The 22,039-nt window shown below is 32.9% G+C and overlaps 1 protein-coding gene across 8 annotated transcripts in view; it reads right to left on the minus strand.

The window, feature by feature from the left end:
• The window catches only part of LOC110039462 (two-component response regulator-like PRR73), a 34,257-nt gene extending 15,837 nt beyond the window's left edge, over positions 1–18,420 (minus strand). For 3 of the 8 annotated variants that reach the window (XM_020744530.1, XM_020744529.1, XM_020744522.1), the window contains exons 1-3: positions 18,106–18,420; positions 17,893–17,930; positions 17,219–17,720 (exon numbers count right to left, since the gene is read on the minus strand). In XM_020744530.1, the coding sequence (XP_020600189.1) occupies positions 17,219–17,591 (373 nt within the window). In that variant the 5' untranslated portion in view covers positions 17,592–17,720; positions 17,893–17,930; positions 18,106–18,420. Of the gene's footprint in view, positions 1–17,218; positions 17,865–17,892; positions 18,019–18,105 lie in introns of those variants that run through there. The other 5 variants (XM_020744527.1, XM_020744524.1, XM_020744528.1 and 2 more) reach the window with 5 other exon arrangements.
• Between the last annotated feature and the right edge of the window lie 3,619 nt (positions 18,421–22,039).

The raw sequence follows: 22,039 nt of genomic DNA on the forward strand, positions 1-22,039 counted from the left end.
GGTTGGGTTGGTTGGATTGGTTGAACATCCTCAACCAGAATAGGAGGGCTAATTGGAGTAGATAGTGAGGTCATGTAAGTGCCATCAAATACATCCCAAAATTAAAATTAATGTTTATTTGCACTCTACCCTTGAATATCAAATTTGAGGTAATATGATTGATTTTTTCAAAATGTGATAACATAAGAGTAACATTTATACCCCCTTTTATTAGAGCCATATCTAAGAAATAAACTTCATAAATTTAGGGTTAAGTTTTATACTATTTTGGGAATGGCTGTGAACAAATGATACACACCCAAAGATGCAAAGTGGTATAGTAGAAGAGGAAGCTCTGATGTGAGGATAGATAATCATTAAAACATGAAGATGTATTTTGAAATTAAGTACATGATTAGGCATCCGATTGACAAAGTAAGTTGCAGGCCATAAATATTTTGAAACTTAATGAAAAATCATAATTGAGAGAGAAACCTCAAATAGATGTAGGTCTTTCTTTCAATTATCTCATTTTGTTGTGAGAAATCAATCAATGAATCATATGGATTATTTCATTTTTTATAGATATGACCCAAGAATGGAATTGAAATGTTCTTTTGCATTATCAGTTTTAAGAATATGAAGTTTACATTGAAGTTAAGTTTGAATCATGTAATGGATAATTTCGAAGATTTAGGTTGTTTAAGATTTTTTTTTTTTAATTAGGAAAATTCCAATATTGAGTTTTAGAGAAGAAAGGTATTGATATGACTTAGATTCAAATCGTTAAAGATATGTATACTATAGATGTTACTTGGGATATTTTAATTATTGTTTATTGCTGAAGAAGGATTGAACAGAAGAGCAGAAGATCGAACAGAAGAAGGATTGACCAAATATTTCCCTTTTTCGGTTGGATTACATCGGGGCCGACCTTAAGCCAATATCATTTTGCTTTAGTTATGAATGCTCTTATCGGACATTTATAGGAGAATGTACCTTGTTGTATGTTTATTGCTGAAGCTATCCTTCAAGTGGTAAAGACTAAAGAAAGAGTTTAGGAAAAACTTGAATTATTGAGGTCTACATTAGAATCTAATGACCTTCGTTTGAGTAGAACTAAAACTGAATACATGGAATGTAATTTTAGTAATAACAGTTTTAATGGCAGAATTGTAATTATGGGTGATCAAATCATTAAAAGGTGCAAGAGTTTTAAATATCTTGGGTCTATTGTTTAAAGTGATGGTGATACGGATGAGGATGTTATTAGAAGAATTCACGTTGGTTGGTTGAAGTAGAAGAATGCTTCAGGCCTATTGTGTGATAGAAAAGCAATGTTTAAACTGAAGGGAAATTTTTATAAGATGTTGGTGAGACCTACAATTTTATATGGCGTCGAATGTTGGTCTTTAAAAAAGAAATATAAAACAAAGTTAAGTGTTGCTTAGATGACAAATGCTTAGGCAGAAAAGTAGCTCGACACCTAGAGAACAAAAATTGAAATGAATATATCTGTGATAGGGTAGGTGTAGCTCCAGTGGCAAATAAGATTAGAGAGATTCGTCTTAGATGGTTTGGTCACATTAAACCTTCAAACATCTGATGATCTTATTAGGAAAAGAGATGTTTTAGCTTCGACTAATGTTAAGAAAGGACGATGTAGACCTAAGAAGATTGGCATATTGTATAAAAATGATCATAATTTATTAGAGTTAAATGAAAATATGACAATAGGATGTAATGGAGAAAAAAAATTCATGTAGTCGATCCCACTTAGTGGAATAAAAGGCATTCTTGTTGTTATAGTTGTTGTAAGAATACTCTAAGTTATAGTGTGATCGTCAATAAATAACACAAATCATCTAATCTCACTTAGGATTTTCACATTTAAAAGTCTCCAAAGATCACTGTGGATGCAACACTCAATTTTGAGAAATCAGGGAAAATTTCGACGATTGTAAAGTATACCTCAAATTGAGCATTTCATGAAACTCAGCTGAATAAAGTTTATAAAATTCTACACGTCAAATCGATCAATATGATAAATAACACTATGCATGAATTGTAAAAGTATGAGAAGATATAAAATTATGAAGTTATAAGTTTAATTAAACTTAATTAATCCTAATTAACTCCCTAATCTCTCCCTCGACATTGTAGCTATCGTCATTCATTCACAATTCTCAACCGTGGGATGGTTCGAAAGGGTGGGATCTAATGGAATCACGTCCCAACTTTCCTCTCTTGAATTCTCCCTCACGCTAAAAGCTTCGCTCGGTCCTTATAGCAATGCACGAATAGAGAAGGGACGAGCGGCAGTGCGGGAGCCGCAACTTATGGCAGGGGAATTTGATTTAGAGGAGATTTCAGTAAGAAGAAACTCTATTTTTATGATATTCCAAATATTAATTTCCTTCTATTTTGACATTTTATATGAATTCAAGCATTCCTTATGAGTTTCCTATCACTATAGCTTTGCTAGAATAACCACGAGATTGTCAAACTGAAAACTACGCTCTCTTGTAGGCCAATTTTATGAATTTTGGTGAAGGGTTAAGGCGATACGATAGAGAAAGAAGAATGAAAAGTATTGAAGATGAGTTGGTTATGTAAATAAGCCTATTCAAGGTATGAAATAAATAAAGATTTTATGAAATCCTAAGTTATTTACAAATTTCAGATAATTTCCACTTGGTGGTCAGCTCGATGCGAGTTTGGAGTAGTCGTAGAGCTACTCCATCAATTTAGATGAAATAATATTGTGCTAACTTAAGAAAAATAACTTTTTGTAGGTTTTCATGTGATCATGTGATAATATGTTTGACAATATTGTATCTAGAATTTTCTGCATATTGTGAATGAATACTTACATAGATTTTATGATTGAAAGCTTGATTTGTTACTTACGATACTTATAGTTTTACTATATTATAAATTTGATGGATATAGTTATAAAACTATTGTTTACAAATATTTATTTATGACGATTCATTTATATTATATATGAAATGTTTGTGATGAATGTTTATTACAGGATTTATAATTTGAGAAATGTTACAAGTAATGCTATATTCAGTGATTACATGAATATTTACAAGTACAATTGATAAAGAATGATGGAATTCCTAACTTTTTACTATTCAGATGGAGACGAAACTCTGTAATCGTTGGCATTAGATGTGAACAGAATATACTGTACCATTAGTACAAAATGGTTATTGATAACCATTATGTTGAGATGGATCCAACATTTATTAATAGTCAATATAATCTTCAAACTGAGTGACGACCCATGATATAGCATGACATGAAAATAATTAAGAATTATATAATTACATGTGACGTTCCTATAATTAGATTGATAACTCTTATGTATTATAAATTTTTTTACATGTTTTATACGATTATAACATATTGTAACATATGTCGTGGATGTGTACATAATGGATGTGTATATAATTACAAATAAACATACACGTTATTTTTTTCTGTTTATAAAATCTTATTTTAACATTGATTATTTCGTTAAGTTTTTTATAGCTTATTCTACTTTTTTAACTTTTAGAAAAAGGATAGGTAGCACCGTGACGAGTAGCCAGTGTGACTTGTATAAATTTAAGATTTGGTAAAGACTTTTGGGCACATACTTTTCTTATGTTGAATTTGCAGCTCTATATAGATGTAAATATATTTTGATAATATGATTTCAATGCTTCCAAGTTGTCACGACCAGCCCGGGTCTTAAAATTAACCAAGAGGGTATTGATGGTCAGACGATGAGAATTAAATTTTCTATATTTATTTTATATAGCTAACAATTAATTATACAAGAGCTACCAAAGAAAGTAAATTAAAGTACTACAATTAAATTTATCTCATTACTAATTGTCTGCGTCTTCTATAAATATTTCCTCATCTATCGTTCATCTTATAAATCACTTAATTAAACCTAAAATATAATTTTAAAAAACAGTATGCTGACAATCATAGTGAATTCTAATACTCATAAGCTATAGTAACACAATGAAAAAGAAAAAATATGTATGTCAATTAAGCCCTTAATAAATCAATAATAAAATATTTAATAGTTTATGAATACGATCACTTATGATATTTTATAATATTTCAATTTTTTTACTATATTAATAACATATATATATATATATATATATATATATATATATATATAATTTATATTTGTATAATCATCGCAAGAGCACTGTTTAAAATTGTACTAGTTAAGGTACTTCAAGATCAATTTTTTTTTTTATTAATGTGCACGGATATCTTCACGTTCCCCTTCCAATACCATAAGAGGTGACAAAATCACAGTCAATCATACACATATAATTAATCTATGTGATTTATAGTATTCATAATTTCATATCACTTAATAGATAATATTTAATACTATAATGCATAAAAAAATTAATGATGTGAGATTATACACATTTATATCGAAATAATTGATAAAATTTTAAAAAAGATGAATCAATTATATTAATCAAGCATGAATAACAACTCATACAACTAAGAGATACAAAAATGATACTATAATTTAAGAGTATAAGTACTCATCTCAATTACTGATGATTCTCTTGCCAAACTATCTCATCACTTATTTCTAGTGAATATCTAAAATCAAATGCATAAAGAATTATCATTAATTTATTATATGTTAAAATTATTTTTAAAAGACAATTTGTCTTTATTTTACCATTAATGTACAATATAATATTTATTATTTTATTACTATTATCCTGATTGTTATCTTCATTTTATAAAATAAATTTAATTATTTCTTTCAAACAATTTAAACATAATAAAATATTGACAATAAAAAATGGTCCTAATTTAACTTTCTAGTTAGTTTATGTAATTTGTATCTTTTTAATTAGGCTTTGAGAGTTAAATATGCATACATTTATTATATGTAACAATTTATTGTTATTATGTATTCACATTTAAATTCATTATATGTAACATTAGCTCATAGATTTAATAAACAATTACAAACATAAATAAATCAAAACCTAACATTTCTTTGTTACTGCCATCTTCTCAATCCAAATCTGAAACTTCTTTAACTTGAATCCTAATTTAATTAAACCTTATTATTAATATATAATAATGTAATAGATTCAGAAATTTATAATTTTAAACCCTTACCTTGATCCTCTAAGCTCGGAGCGGCTTGGCTCCCGCACGAATTTCTTCTTCCTTCGCAAGCTAAATCTTCTCTTTTTTTGCTTGATGTTGTTGATCTTCATTCGCATACAAAGAATGCTCGACTTGGTTCTTCCTTCACCGACACGCTAGGGCTCGATCGAGAGCGTTAGGCTTCACACGACGGAGAAAAATAACATTAACCTTCCTCCTCCTTCGGCTTCTTAGTGTGTGGGATCGTCCAAGCAGCATCGCCGCCTCCTCCCGCACAAAATTGTGTCGTCCCCTTTTCCTATTGATAAAATTCTTTTCCCTCTACAATTCGGTTTGGCTTGTTTATCCCACACATAGATGTTCCTTCTGCTCCTTCACACCAAAACTACGAGCCACTTAACTCTTTTGTCAATTGCCTACCCTTAATCAAAAGGTTCAAAACCCCACACGCTTTCTCTTCCGCTTGATCTCGCCTCCAACTGCGACAATTTATAGAGCAAACTCTCGCTTCATCTCCCTCTCTTCGACTCCTTCGAGGAGATGAAACGGGGTGTCACACAAATTATGAGATGAAATGTATCAAGTATGTTTGCAACGATTCAATTAGACTAGTTTATCACCAATTGAGTTATGATTTTGTAAGTCAAACGAGTGCTCAGCTGAATAGTTTGCTTCTGTCGCCCCACGATTAATCCTAAAGGGGAGTCAGTTGGGTTGTGATAAAAAGTGGTATCAAAGCAAGGTTATTGGATGAAAAGAATAATGAAAATGTGTTAGATTTAGAAGTAAGAATGAGATCAAATATGAATTAACTTATACAGAGCTACAAGTCAATTGGCCTGAGATGGGTAACTCACATGACTTAAAGGTATCATGCATGCACGACATAATTATTATATTATAAATTAAATTTGAACAATAAATTTTGTCAATACATATGAATATGTCTTAAAGATAATAAGAAAGTACTAGAGCCAATCATCTATATCAATTGCGGAGCAAGAAGTACGAGCGGAGAACATCTTGAATAGAAATGATATGCAGAAAAAAAAACAAATGAAGAAGCTAGAACCATTGAATTATAGAGCATTATTCAGCTGATATCGCAAGTTTTTGATAAAGTAGATGTTATTGAAAGATCATCCACTGGTACAGGGTCAGATTTGAACTAGGGGTCGAAATTGATCGGCACTTGAAAATCTTTCAGACATTTAAGTCACCTGCATGGGTACCAATAAACCCTACAGTTGTCGAAATTTGTCTATTGGAGATCGAGAAAATTTTGGATGGTATGATTTTTCCAGAAAACAGAAGAGTGGTGTTAACCACATTCATGTTAGAAGGTGAGGCTGAAAGATGGCGTCAGGCACAACATAGAGAGAAATTTTAGCTGAAACCTACTCCACAGATTTAGTGTGATAATTTTGTCGAAGTCTTCAAGAATTGATTTATTTGGCCTCCAGCCAGTTTAGCACTACAAGATAAATTTTTCAATCTGTCTCAAGGGTCCGAATTAGCTACCTAAAATAGGTAGAATTTATTTCTTAAAGATGTACATCTCATTTTGTTAGAACTTAAAAAGAAAACTGCAACAGATTTCTGCACAACCTCAAAGATCAGTTGAAGTTGACTTTGACACCGTTTGAAATAAGTGATTTTTCAGTGCTAGTTGAAAGAGTCAGATGAATTGAAAATGAATTGTACTTTTTCGGTCAACGTGGCAAGGCAACCAAGAGAAATATTTTTGGCAAGAAAGAGAAATCCCAGAGCAAGATAATTAAATTGGAAGGGAAGCGGAAATAGTTTCAGTAAGAAAGGCCAGTTTGTGAGAAGTGTGGAAAAAGACATTTTGAGCAGCATTTGATGAGTTCAAGAAAGTGTTACAGACATGAACAGTCGGGGCATCTTCACATGAACTATCTGCAAGAAAAGAAAAAAGGCGGCAGATCACTAACAATTCAAGGACCGGGACAACTCAAAAGATTTTGGAAAGACAGTCAGTCCAGCAAAACTCAATTTTTGAGAAAGTTTTAAACTCAAGTTAATGGGAAAACTTCAGAGCGCAGAAATGAGCAACCAGTAAGAGCCATAGTTTTTATAATTACCCCTCAATAAGCTAAAGTATCTGAAGAATTTGTCACAAAATTAACGAGACAAATATAACCAAGACGGCTTCTGAAATCAGGAATGATCATTATGAATTCTTAGTTATGCTTTTTGGCTTAACGAATTCTTCAGCTATTCATTGATCTGAGAATCGAAACCTCAAGCCTTATGTGGATCAGTTTAAAATAATCTTTATTGATTATATTCTAATACATTAAAAAATAGATGATAATGTCAAGCATCTGAAAATAATATTGAAGATGTTGAGGCAAAGCCAATTATATGCAAAGTTGTCAAAGTGTGAATTTTGACTGCAACCCCTGCTGAGTAATGCTTTCTTAGGACATATTATCAGTGAAGAAAGAATCTCAGTGGATCTTCATACAATGAAAAGAATTGTAGAATGACCTACTCCAAAGAATATTACAGAACTAAGCATTTTTCTTGAATTTTTTTAATATTAAATGAGGTTTGTTAAAAGATTTTCACAAATAGTTATGTCGTTAACCAAGTGATGAGAAAAGATGACCAATTTAAGTGGAATGCATCATATCAGCACAATTTTTAAGAGTTGAAGAAACATTAGACTATTGCTCCAATTATTTATTCCATAAGGAACATAAGAGTTTCAGATTTACAGTGACGTGTCATTAAGAGACTTAAGTTGTGTTATAATGCAACATAAAAAGGTAATATTCTATGCACCCACACAGTTGAAGCAACATGAAAGGAATTATCCAACACATGATCTGAAGTTATCTGATCTAATCTTTGCTCTCAAGATTTAGTAGTATTACTTGTATGGTGTGAAATGTGAGGTATTCGTCGATCATTAGAGTTTGAAGTACATTTTCAAACAAAGAGTTAAATTTGAGGCAAAGGAGATGGTTAGAGCTGATTAAAGACTAAGAATTGGATATACATTATTGTCATGACTGCGCAAATATAATTATACATGCTTTGGGTTGTAAATCCACGTGTAGTGCAAACTGAATTGTTACTCAGGAGCTATAATCCATCAATGAAATTTATGTCTTGTAGTTAGAAGTCAGAAAACCAGGGGATAGTGGGTAATTACATCACTTAGACATGCAACCATTGTACATGCTTTGGGTTGTAAATCCACAGATAGTGCAAACTGAATTGTTACTCAGGAGCTATAATCAATCAATTAAATTTATATCTTGTAGTTAGAAGTCAGAAAACCAGGGGTAGTGGGTAATTACATCACTTAGACATGCAACCAATGATAATGGATAAAATCAAGACAGCTCAGAGAGTCAACAGTGATATCTGACTCCTAAAACAACATCAATAAAGAAAGATGTTCGATATGACTGTTGATGAAGATAGTATAATAAAAAACAAGATGTAGTTATGGGTACCTTTTAATTCAGATTTGAGATAGAAAATCTTATATGAAACTCATTATTCATGCTACACAATTCATCCAGGTAGCACTAAAATGTGTAAAGATTTAAAATTGATATTCTGGTGATTAGACGTGAAGAAAGATATTGTTGAATATGTATCAAGATGTCAAGTTTGTCAAATTATAAAGGCAGCATCAAAGACCAAGAGAATTGCTACAACTATTGTCTATACCTGAATGAAAATTGAAAGAAATCGCTATAGATTTTTTTTAAGGGAAGGCAAGGTCACGATAGTATTTGAGTCATTATTGACAGATTAACAAAGTTACCAGATTATATGTAAAAAAAATATTAAATTGTATGAAATTTAAAAAGTAATCCTTTCTGACGGAGATAGTAGATTCACGTACAGGTTGTCAAAAGGCATTCAACAAGGTATGAGTACACATTTGTATCTTAACATATCATTTTATCCCTAGACTAGTGTACAATCAGAAAGGAGAATTCAAGTAATAGAAGATCTATTGAGAATTTGTGTCCATGACTTGAGAGGTAGTTGGAAGATCACATCCCAATGATCAAGTATTCCTACAATAATAATTACCAATCTAGTATCAAAATGACCCCCTGTGAAGCACTAAATGGCAGGAAATACAGAACTTCATTAAGTTTGGTTAAAGTGAGTGAAGGTGAACGTCAATGTTAACTCATAAATTAGTTGATAAAGACACATGAAAAATCTATTTAATCAGAGACAGATTGAAAGTTGTTCAGGGTCAAAAACAAAAATATTATGACATAAAACACAAAGCTATAGATTCTGAATTTGTTGATTTTGTATTTTTAAGTCATATCAACAAAAAGTAAAGTCAGATTTGGTCAGGAAGCAAATTGAGTCCTCGACACATCAGTTCTTTTGAAATTATAAAAAGGATTGATCCAATTGCTAACAATCTAGCTTTACTTTGATATGTCAAACATTCATGATGCGTTTCACTTTTCAAAGCTGAAAAAAATGAGTTTCAAATTCAGTCCAGAGGATTTTATATGAAAATATTGAATTATAGAAAAATCTAACTTATATTGAAGAGCAAAAAAGTATTTTAGAAATTGATGTTAAGAAATTGAGGAATAAACAACTTTTTTTGGTCAAAATAAAATGAAAACACAAGCTTAAAAACAAGTTACATGAAAAAAAAAAATAAGAAATACGATATAAATATTCCTTTCTGTTCAAGTAAATTCAAAATTTTCAATGACGAAATTTTTATGAAGAAAGAGCTGCAACACCCAATTTTGAGAAAACAGGTGAAAATTTCGGCAATTGTAAAGTCTACCCAAAATTTAGTATTTTGAAATTTGATTGAATCAATTTTATTAAAGTCTACACATTTAATCGATCAATTTGATATATAACATTATGCATGAATTTTAAACATATAAAAAGATATAAAATTATGAAGTTATAAGTTTATAAACTTAATTAATCCTAAGTAACGCCTTAATCTCTTTGTCAACACAATAGTCACTGTCATTCCTTTGTGATTCTCGACCGCTGGATAGTTCGAACAGCTAAGATCCAATGGAATCATGTTAAATGTTGTAGCCCCCACTTCCCTCTCCCAAATTCTCCCCCACGCTTTGCTCGATTCCAGTAGCAGAGAGTGAAAAAAGAAGGGGTTGGCGGCAGTCTGGGAGCTGCAGCTCGCAACAAGAAGTTTCTGGGAAATTTTGGTAAGAAGAAACTCAAATTTTATGATATTCCATACATGTAATTCCGTCCTTCCACTTTCGTTTTGACATTTTCTACAAATTCAAGCAATTTTTGTAAGTTCCCTGTCAATGTAGCTTTGCAGGAACAAACCCACAAGACTATCAAGCTGAGAGCTAAGATCTTCAGTAGGTCCATTTCATGAATTTCGTGAAGGGGATAGGAGGAAGAGGGAAGATGCATATTGGAGAAAAGTTGATTATTTAGAGAATCTCATTTAAAGTAAGGAAGTTATGTTTATGATTAAATCACAAAATAAAGCAAGATTTCATGAAATTCTAAGATGTTTATAAATTTCAGGGTATTTACACTAGGCGGCGAGCTTAAGAAGATCTTGAGAGAACTCGTCATGTGATTACTCCGTCAATTTAGATAAAATAAATCTGTGCTAACTTGAGAAAAATAACTTTTTGTGGGTTTTCATGAGATTATGTGTTTAACGCTTTTGCATCTAGAATTTCTACAGATTATGGATGAATATTTGCATAGAATGTATGGATGCATATTTGATTAGTCACTTACAATACATAATATTTTACTATGTTATGAAATTATTTTACTACGTTATGAATATGATGAACACACTTAAGAAATTATTATTTACATGTATTCATTTATTATGATTCATGTATATCATGTATGAAATGTATATGATGAATATTGATTACAAGAATTATAATTTAAGAAATGTCACAGGTGATGCTATAGATAAGCTATTACATAAATACTTGCAAGTACGGATGATAAGGAACGATGAGATTTTCGACTTCTGGTATTCGGACAGATACAAAATCTCATGATCAGTTGAGATCAGATGGGGACATAATGTATAAAACTGTTGATGCCAAAGGGTTTATTGATAACTACCGAGTTGTGAGGGACTCAACATTTATCAATAGTTAATCTAGTTTTCGGGTTGGGTGGCGACTCATGTCATGACAAGACATAAAAATAGTCAAGGTATACACAATTACAAGTGATATTCCTACACATGAATGGATAAAATATATATTTTATACATTAGTCATAATTTCACGCATTACATATCTTTTTTTGCATATTTTATATAATTATAATATGTTGTGACATGATTGTAGATATGTATATGAGTTACATATAAACATACATATCATTTCGTTTATAGCTCCTTCTATATTGTTTACTTTCAGGAAAGAATAAGGAGCATCGGGGCGATTAGTCAATTGTGGCTTGTACATCTTTTGCACAACAATTTTGGGATTTTCATGGAGTTTAAAAAATATATTTTAATTGTATTTTTATTATGTTAGATTTAGCAGCTCTATGTGTTTGTATTTTGATGTTATGATTTCCAGACTTTTAAGTACATATATAAAAGTGAATAAATTATGAAGTAAAATATATCATTTACATTTACGACTATTTAGGTAGAATAGTTCATTACTCACGGTGTTCTGATTCTGTAAGTCCGGATAAATGCTGGTGAGAATTTAGTCTAATCGAATCATATTTCTCTGTCACACCGGAATAGATCTTAAAGGTGGGTCAGTAAGTGTGTGGTAGTGGATAATGAAAAAATGGTGCGAGAGTTTATATTGGATCATGCAATAATTATTTTTAGTGTGTTTATCAAGTTGACAAATCACATAGTAATAAAAATTAATTTTTTTATTGATAAACAATTGAGAATTCAACTTTACAATATAATTAAAATTAGGATAAGCCAGGCAGTGTAATGTCATAGCATGGCAAGCTTTTCAAAAGACATGGACTCAACAGACTCGAAAATTAGAGATGAAAATGAAGATAAGATCATTTGTGTGCTCAGAGAAAAACTTTCCTTGATTAAGTATAAGTCTTGATACATTTCAACACTGTCAATCACCTTCCCCGACTCCAACATCTAAAATTCACAAGATTTTGAAAGAAATTTAGTTATACATTTCATAGCATAAGTAAGCTAACAAATTGAAATCAAATTGCGGTTCAATTGTTTAATGTATAAAACAGAAGAAAAAATAAAATCCATAAGAGAGCTCCAGATCTACTTTTTAAGGAATTTTTTAATATGATCCATATATAAGTCTGCCCGATCTAGATGTAGAAACCTCTTGATAGTTGACAAGAACACTAATGTCTCCGGTAAAATAAGATCAGAGACTCATGAATATATGATCCAAGCTCTAAGTCTAAAATGAGAAAAGGTTTATTACCTTAATGTGTCACAAAGTTACTGTGTTGTTATGAATTACATCCAAAATTCCTCATCTTCGATTCAAAATTAACCTCCAAAGTAAAACTTGACATCTTCAGCCCATACTTAGTCATAAAATATATGCGTATTTAGGGTTGATGCTAGTTACAATAAGGGAGTTTATTGTTGTTTCTGTAGGTACAGAAACAACTGTTGTAGGAAAGAAGAAAAATTGGCTAGTGTGTTGCTGCAGGACAGGATAATCCAAACAAACAAGGTGCCTGCAGGAAGAATTTGGTGGATGAGGGTCTACTACTATGAAGATTTCGGAGGCAAAAATTAAATAAATGAGATCATGCATGAAGAACTCCAATGTCAGGAAGAAGAGGGGCTCCTGCGAATTAGTTGAAGGGATTCCGACGAAGGAGGGCCTACAACAAGACTGATTCTGGCTACAGAGAGAGTTTCGGTGAGAGAGAAGAATAAAGAAGGGTCTACAGGGAGAATTTTGGCTGAGGGTACAACAGAATGAATTTTTATTGCAGGCAAGGGCTGAGAAAGGGTCTGTAAGGGGTATATTGGTTGTAAGAGAGAGTAGGAGATGGTCTGCAACCTATAGAAAGAATGTTGGTTACAGGGAATAGGAGATTTTTGATAGGCTTACAAGCCAACAAAAGACATTAGAAGGGTTATGGTGGCAAGGGAAGTTAGGGTTTGTTTCAAGGCTCTAACTGCGCAGACAACGCGATGGAACAAGAGGACGCTTCAAATAATGTTATGGAAGCTTCAAATAGCAAAATTAACAAGAGATGATATGGGATTTAGATGAAGTAATCAAGCAATCTCAATGAGTGATTCGTATGAAGATATGCGAATGATGCATATGATGCATACGGTTCAATAGAATGAAAGATGTGAACAACCAATTTGAATGATGAGTTCAGAAAATAATGTCAATCCAGTGAAGGCATCTGCCGATCAACGAGGACAGATGATGGATGCATATGAGCAATCCATTCAAAGTTGGTCGATGAAATATGCCCTAATCCAGTCAAAATTGATTCTGGAGCTCTAATACCATGCATAAAACAACCTTTGGGAGGAAAAATAATCCATACATAATTCACATGTAGAATAAATATATATATATATATATATAGTGAAACCAATCCCGCCTGATTTACAAACTTATCAAATATATCTAATCTAAATTAGGAAAGAAACTAATTTTAAAATTAAAAAAAAACATAAAATAGAAAGGGAATAATACTAAGAATATGTTTCCAAAAATAACCCCAATCAAATCTTTCCATAATTTTATAAAGTAAATTGTTGGCCTACTATAGAAAGGAGCTCAATTTCTCAGCTTTCCACAACATAAAATATATAGTTGCACATGACTGAATTTCTTTATATCACAAAATTAAATGAACCCTACCAAAGTCATATACGAACGCTAGCTCCGCCAAACCTTCCATAAGGGCTGAAAAAGCCATGTGCATTTAACCCTCTTAAATGATCATGAAGGGACTACTCCCAACTGCCTTAATTCAGGAAAGTAAAGCAAAACCTATAATCATGGGCGAAGTCATCATAAAGTGTGAAGATGGGCAAATCCCACTGTCAATCTTTTTATTACCATATAAAAACATTAGATTTTAGGAGTTTGCCCTCAATCTATGATTTTGCTCAATCCTCGCAAATATAAATATAGGAGTTTCATTTTTTGGAGTTTCATTTTTTGGGATATTGACAAGGGGAAAATTTCCTTCTAGAATGAAAATTGGGGTTTTTCACATAATTCTAATTTATCTCACTCACCTCATTCTAACTCTTTATTGGTCTCTGATTTCTTTGATAATGAAGGTTGGGATTTTTCTAAATTATGCTCTACGGTTGGGGAACAAAATGCAAAGTATATACTCACAATCCTCATCACTCCTCATAGAGATCTCCCCATGTGGAAAAGAAGCAATTCTCTATCGGCTTGCAAGCTCATTTATGACACTCTACACTCACATCGTGACTGGATATGGGGTAAATGGATTTGGCATAAATATTTATCTCCTTCTATATCCTTTTTTCTTTGGCGTTGTCTAATGTCTTAATTCCCACTGGATGATATTCTTAAGCTTAAGGGCTTGAAATTAGCCTCTAGATGTCATATGTGTAAAATGAAGGAGGAGGATATAACACACATTTTTTTTTAGTGTGCTTTCTCTTTAGAAGTTTGGGATATGATTGGCGCTCACTTTGTTTTCTCTTGGACACATAGAGGATCTTTAACTAGTTATTTATGACAATGGAAGGATTTTAATACCTGCAAGTAGAGGTTTCCCCTCCCTTTATTGGTTATGTGATTCCTTTGGAACTTCAGAAATAGTTTTAAGTATGACACCTCTCCCCCCTCTATTACTATGGTTGTTGCATATGTGATTGTCTATTATAATAAAGCTTTAAGAGCTAGCTCTTCTGTGGTTAAAGCCATTAAGGCCCCTCGGCTTATTTTGTGGGCTCCCCCGCAATGCTAATTATGTGAAAGCAAATGTTGATGGTTGTTGACATGCTGACTATGCTGCGGTTGGGGGTTTATTTAGAAATTTTGAGGAGAAATGCCTTGATTTTTTCGCTTCCCCAGTTATTGCCGAAACTTCATTGGTTGTTGAATGTTGGGGAGTCTTTTTGGCTTTAGTGGTGGCCAACATTTTCAATTTTCGTAAGCTGGAGGTGGAGATGGATTCAAAAATACTTTATGATATTTTGGTTGGTACTACTTCTCCACTATGGGATTTAGTTTGTATATTTAAAAAAATACTGGCTCTTATAGCTGAAAAACAACTTGAGGTTAACTGGAAGTTTATTCATGGAGAGGGCGATTCCCCTGCTGACTGGCTTGCCAAAAATGCAGGGGAGACTTGTCCCATTGGCATGCATCCCACTGCCCTTCTTTGGAGACTTGTCATTGGAGATACTTTAAATCTCCCCTACATTCGGTTCTAAGATTTTATGTGTTTTGGCCATCAACTGTTGCCCTTTCGGTTAAGCTGGACATTGCTGAATTTTCTCTTTTGGTTTTCCTCTATTTTGTTTGGCTTGGATGGTTTTGTCATTTATTACATGATGCTCTCTTTTTTTAAGACACGGGCTATGATGGAGTCCTTGCTCTTGGCTGCGGCACAGAGGACGGCTCCTCTACAAGACTTTCTTTGTTTTTTTTTCATTCAAGATACTTTCAAGATATACAAGCACACATGATTACTCTTTTTATTTTGGTTTTTTTTTTTTTGGTTTTGGGGTATACCTGTATTTTGGAGACTACTTTTTGAGTGAGTTGTACTACGAGAAGAGGGACCCCTAGGGGTGAGTCAAATGTATTTTTTGTGTTTTCTAGATGGGGACCTTCTCCCCCCTAGCCTTGTACTTTCTTTTTAAATATTAACACGTAGGGAGCCATCGCTGCTCTTTCTATATATATATATATATATATATATATATATATATCCAGCTTGACCACTAATGTGTGTGTGTGTTGTGTGTATATTAAATTTTACATTATTATCTATTTATCTTTCCATTTTATAAATTTGTAAAGTACACCCCAACAACCTCATTACAAGCCCTATTATCAAATAACACGTACTTTACTTGAAATTCATCAAAAGCTTTATATGTACTTTTAAAAGTTACAAGTTGGATAAATTTATTCATTTTGTGACAAGTAATTGTTAAATCCGGTTATGTAATTTTACTTGTATTATTCGAATATAGCATTTCATGTAGTGTTATGCTTTGAACTGTCCATAAATAAAAGAGTAAAGAGCCAAAATAGTCCTTTAACTATTTACATGGGGCCATTTAGGGCCCATTTGGGACAGCTTATAAGTACAGGAGGCATTTTCAAAATGTCGTCTCACCGTTTGGAGAACACATTTCGGCAGCTTATCCGAAAAAGTGGCTGGATTTTTACACTAAACGCAGACTGCGTGTCAAACCCCGCGGGTCGCATTTCAGGATAAGTTGTTTATCTGAACAAGTACAAGCTGACCCAAACGCAACCTTAGTCTCAATGTTTATAAAAGTTTCAAATTATTCTTCACTCTTTAAATTGAGAATGAAAAAATCCTTTATTGGGATTATTTTAGCCCATATTAAAAGAGTATGTGTACTATTTTGACACTTTTCTCATGAAAGGTGAGAGAACGAGTCAGACTCGTTCATTATGTCACATCAACCTTCTAATTTTTGACAATCCAATGAAATCATTGAGCTTCTCCCTCTAGGAAACACATTCTATCTCATCTTTTCTCTCATGTTCTATGCCAATTCTTGTTAATAAGGTTTTGACGTTACCCATAAACAATTTAGAATCAAACAATTCAAAATAAGCACGAGATCATTTTGTAACGTTTATTACACAATAGTGACATTCAAATAAATAGAAATTTAGAATTACCTAAACTGCATGTAAAATAAAGAAAACTAGCCAAGAACTATCAATATTATTCATGATGAACAACATGTATTGGTCATTAATACACAAATAGAAATTTTTACTAGATCTAAATAATAATTTCGACCGAAACATAAAACATAGAAAATATGCCTTTGCAATGGAAAAAGGTCCATGAGAAAATATGATATCCTCTTGCTTACCTTCATAGCAACAGTTCCGGAGCAAAGCCCTTACCACTTGGCGTGTAGAATCATCATTCTCCACCAGCAAGACCTTGAGAGTTCTCAAAGGAAGAAACCTCTCCCATCGAACAATTGGAGCCGATGACTGGTGTTTCAGCTTCTCCAGCACAGGAATATGAGATACTGCTGCTGCTTCAAGTATATGAGTTTCATTTAAATCCAGGGCACCATCATTGATCCTAGACTCATCTTCATCAGACAGCCCCTGAACATCTCCAGCTATCCCATCTCTTACTTCCTTTAGTTCATTCCGGCCATCATCATTAAGCTCTGCTTCCCTCTTCCTTCCCACCGCATCCAATGGGCTCACCTTTTGGTGTGTCCCTCCCATCAACCAGATTCAAAAACACCACTGATGAAGTAGGCGTTCCACTGGACCACCCACAAGAACTCCTTCACAGAGAACTTATACATTACTTTGTCTTCAATATCTCACCACATATATCCAAACCACTCCCACCTATCCCCGGCAAGCAAAACAAAGGCGCGGACGCCAAACCAAAACATCCGATATAATAGGGCGAAAACCCAATTTAAGCAAATCCATAAGCATGCTATCAGCAAAAAAACAGAATCGCCAAATAACCTGTTCTAAACACAAATTTCAAACCAATAATCATTAAACCACTTACCACACGGCGAAGCAAACCGCCGCAGCACCTCCGAATTTCTGAAACCAAAAATCACCTCGATACATAAGCACCAAGCAAGAAATCACCTCCAGAGAAATTAAACAAGATCTGGAACTATCAATCGTTCTACCATCATCGACAATCATATAATATATACATAAGAAAAAACCAAAACCAACAAAACTAAAAAAAGTAGATAAGCAGTATGAACACCTTCTCCTTCGAGCTGAATGGAAAGCCCCAAGTCTCGATCCCAAACGAAAAGAAGTATAACCCACCGTATATTAGGGTTTGGAAGCTACTCTCATCTTCAGTGGCAGCAGAAGCTAAGTAAGGATTAAAAGCATATAATAAACTGAAAATACTAGGGTTTTCATCTCGGATTGCACGCTCCTTCCTTGAAACCGATCACGGCCATGAAATTGGAAGAAAATAGCGGAATCAATAGAGAAGAGAAAGGGGAGAGAAAAAAAGTAGAAGAGGAGAGAGAAGCAGGAGCCGGAATGGAGATTTTAGTTTGCACTGCGATGGCGACCGAGAGAGTGACGTGGAATAAATAGAGGTGTTGATCGTCTTGATTGATTATCTGTGGGGCCTACCGGACCCACCCAGCTGGAAGAGAATCAAAAGCACGAAGCTCACCAGCCGCTTTAGGATCCGCCCGATCCTCTCGTGGGACACGTGTCGTCCATTCGAGCCGGGTTCTGATTTTGGGTGAAATCTGACCGCGTTGGTGTAAACGAGTTCTACTTTCTTGACCCATTTGATGCAAAAAGGACAAAATATGTATTCCGTTCAAATGTTTGTATGTTCGGATTATTAATCACCAGCAGTCATGTCGCTCGTTGATGACATATATGATGACATAATCGTCTGTGGATGTGCGATATCCGAACGGAATATTTTCTCCATTTGAAGGTTATTAATTTAGTTCTTACATCATTTATGGTTTGAAATTTATTTTGAATTTTGACTTGGATTGAAATCTGACCGAAACAGACAAGCTCAATTATGAGTTGAAATTTTGCATTGAATTTTTTCGATCCTATTTCGAGTCATATGTGGATCGACTCAAATTGACTCGAGATTGCTTGCAGCATTTTTTATTAACAAAAACTATATCTAAAATGCTAAGTAAAATTGAATACAACAAGTCACGAATCAATTTTGAGCCATTTTCAAGTTGGAATGGATCCAAATAACTCAATTTCAGTTTGGTTTCTATTTTGAGGCGGATTGAGTTAATTTTGAGCTGAAAGTGATCCAAATTACTCAATTTGAGCTAGTTTGTTTTGATTTCAAGCCGGGATCGAGCTTCATTTAATTTTGAGCTAGCCCGAGAAGAAGAACCCAATGCTATCAAAATTAATCTAATTTGAGTCAAATAAAGCTTAGATCAAAGTTTTTCAGACATATTTAGAAGGTTAAACGAATGTAAAATCTAGCAAGTTTATTGTCAAATCAAGTCTCTCGACAAGACGAATCCAACGAGCTCAAGTTTACTAATTTCTGACATCATTTAGGCACTAAAATGTTCATCAAATGTCATTTGATTGAAGGAAGCTCTTCGGACCGTCCGATCAAAGTGGTTTATAATTCTGCATTAATTGCACCTATAACACTATAAATAGAGCCCCACCCCTCTCACGGGAGGAGAGGCTTAAGGCTTGAGAGAAAACTTGAAGTTTTAAGAAGGAGTTGAAGTCCAACAGCACCTTTGTCACCGCTGACTGCTGTCAAGTAAAGTCGATCGTCGTCAATCACTACCAACCGCTGTTGACTGTTGTCGACCATTGTTGACAACTACCGACCGTCATCGAGCACTATTGTCGTCCTCAACCACCATTTATTGTCGTCAATCGCTGACCACCGTCGATCACAATCAATCACCGTTGATCACCACAAACCGGATGCCTTAAGTTGATGTTGTAACTTGAAAAACCCAGTAACCATTTTCTATCCATGGGACAAGAGGTCTCTGTAATCATCAATCTATAATGAACTTTTGCATCTTGCTCATACTTTGTGTTTTTTTTTCTTTATGAATTTTTCACGTAAAAACTTCTGGTGTCATTACTGATTATTTCATTTTCACTCTAGTGTGGGTTGAATTCTTGTGCAACGCTAAGATAATAATTCATTTCTCTACCGCCACAAACTTTCTAGCACGCATCATACGGATCAAACATAGCTTTAAAAATTTTCTATTAAAAAATAATTAAAAAATGAACAATTGGCTAGCAAATATTAAAAATTTATCCACTAGAAGAAAATAAATACAAAAGTAATATATTTAATAATTTATACCTAAAAATTGAATTTCTTAATGTTAATTTTTTTTAAAATGAACCGCAGATGAGCTGATGAGTTGACTCATTAACTCATTGAACTCAGCTCGAGCCGTCTCATGAACTATAAATTTCTTTTATTTTTAAGGAACATGAATTATTTATTTTTTTTTAAATCTAACATCTTAATTTTTTTTTTTTTCATTCATTATTAATATACTACATAGATATTTATAAAAATAGAAAATAAATGGTTTTGAGATGAAATGACTGAAATAGCCTCTAATCGGATGGCACTTGGTCTTTGTCATTGTCTTACCATTAATAATTAATATATAAAGATATTTTGTATAGTTAATGAACTGTTGGAATGAACCTGTTTAGCGCCTAATTTTAAATAATATCCGATTAAATAGTTATTTATTTTATTTTTTTTTTGATGAAAAATAGGTGTAAAGTGAAAGAAATATAAGAGTTTTAAATTTTTATTGTTTGATTAACATCAAACCCGACGTAAAATTAAAATATCGTAGAATTTATAATTCCCAAAATCGATAAAAAGCTCGACATTAAAAATACATCGTTTGACCCATCAAACACCTTCAATTACCTCGCTCGTCATTTTCTTCAAAAGAGAAATTCTCGATGTATTTAGTTAGGGCTGTCAAAATACCTCGTTATTCACGAGCAATTAGTGTTCGACTCATTAAATAGCTCTTGTTCGATTCGCTCGCTAAGTTAACGAGCCGAACATGAATAATTTTTTTGCGTTCGATTTATAAACTAGCCTAATACGAGCAAAAATGTGTTTGTTCTTTTATTTGGTTAAGACATGTTCTTAGTTCTCATCCATATTAAGTTTATCTTCTTTTTTTTTTTTTTTTTTGTTAAAAAGCAAAACTAATGAAAATATTATGGGGGCATTCAAATACATAGCACACAATTCTTTTGTATTTATATATCTCACACCTAAGCTTTTATATTTACACAAATAGCGCTCAAATATTTTTTATAAAATACAAAATAGTACTATTTATTACTTCTTAAAAGCAAAATGCACCTCATGCAAATGTTTAAAACACCAAAATACTACATATGTAAATATGAAACTTCGTAAATCTAAAAGCTACACTCAGGATGTGTAAGGGACGACGGTGTGGTGTTGCACAACAGTTTTTCATGTCTGGTAAAACTATTCTTCGCATATGTTCTCAAAAAATTGCACCTGAACTATGCATTTTCCCACCAGACTTGGCAGCCTACGACGGTTACTAGAAAGCTGTGGTATTAATTTTTAAGGAAAGAAAAAAAATTATAAAAGCCGTTGTAGCTTTTTGAACAGATGCTTCTTCAAATAGTTGGAATTGCCCCCAAACAGACCCTTAGACCGTATAACCATAGGCAAGATAGATGATGTCAAACCTAAAGATGACCACATCATTAGTTTTATTAGTGAAGAATCAAGTGTTTCATTTATTCTATATTATCTAAATAGAAAAAAAAATTTGGGCCCTTTAACATGATCACCACCCAATTTTGATTTGTGTGGATGTCTAGCACATAAACTTCTCTTTCTACATTTCTACCGCCCATATTTTTTATATCACATAAAAAAATATCACTATTATAACTTTTAATAGATAATTCCATTCAGACCACCCGAAACACTGATATTAACAAATTAAGCGCCCAAGCGATTTTTTTTAAACTACCGAACCATGTATTTACGCGTGTCAAGATCAAACTATCGAGAATTTGATAAAAAAAAAATGAAAAATATATGTTGGAATTTTACCATGAATTTTGATATTTGAGCGAGAACTTAAAAAATGGACGAACGAGGGCAGTTGATTTATAAA

Source organism: Phalaenopsis equestris, unplaced genomic scaffold, assembly GCF_001263595.1.
Source record: "Phalaenopsis equestris unplaced genomic scaffold, ASM126359v1 Scaffold000002, whole genome shotgun sequence".
Classification (NCBI taxonomy): domain Eukaryota; kingdom Viridiplantae; phylum Streptophyta; class Magnoliopsida; order Asparagales; family Orchidaceae; genus Phalaenopsis; species Phalaenopsis equestris.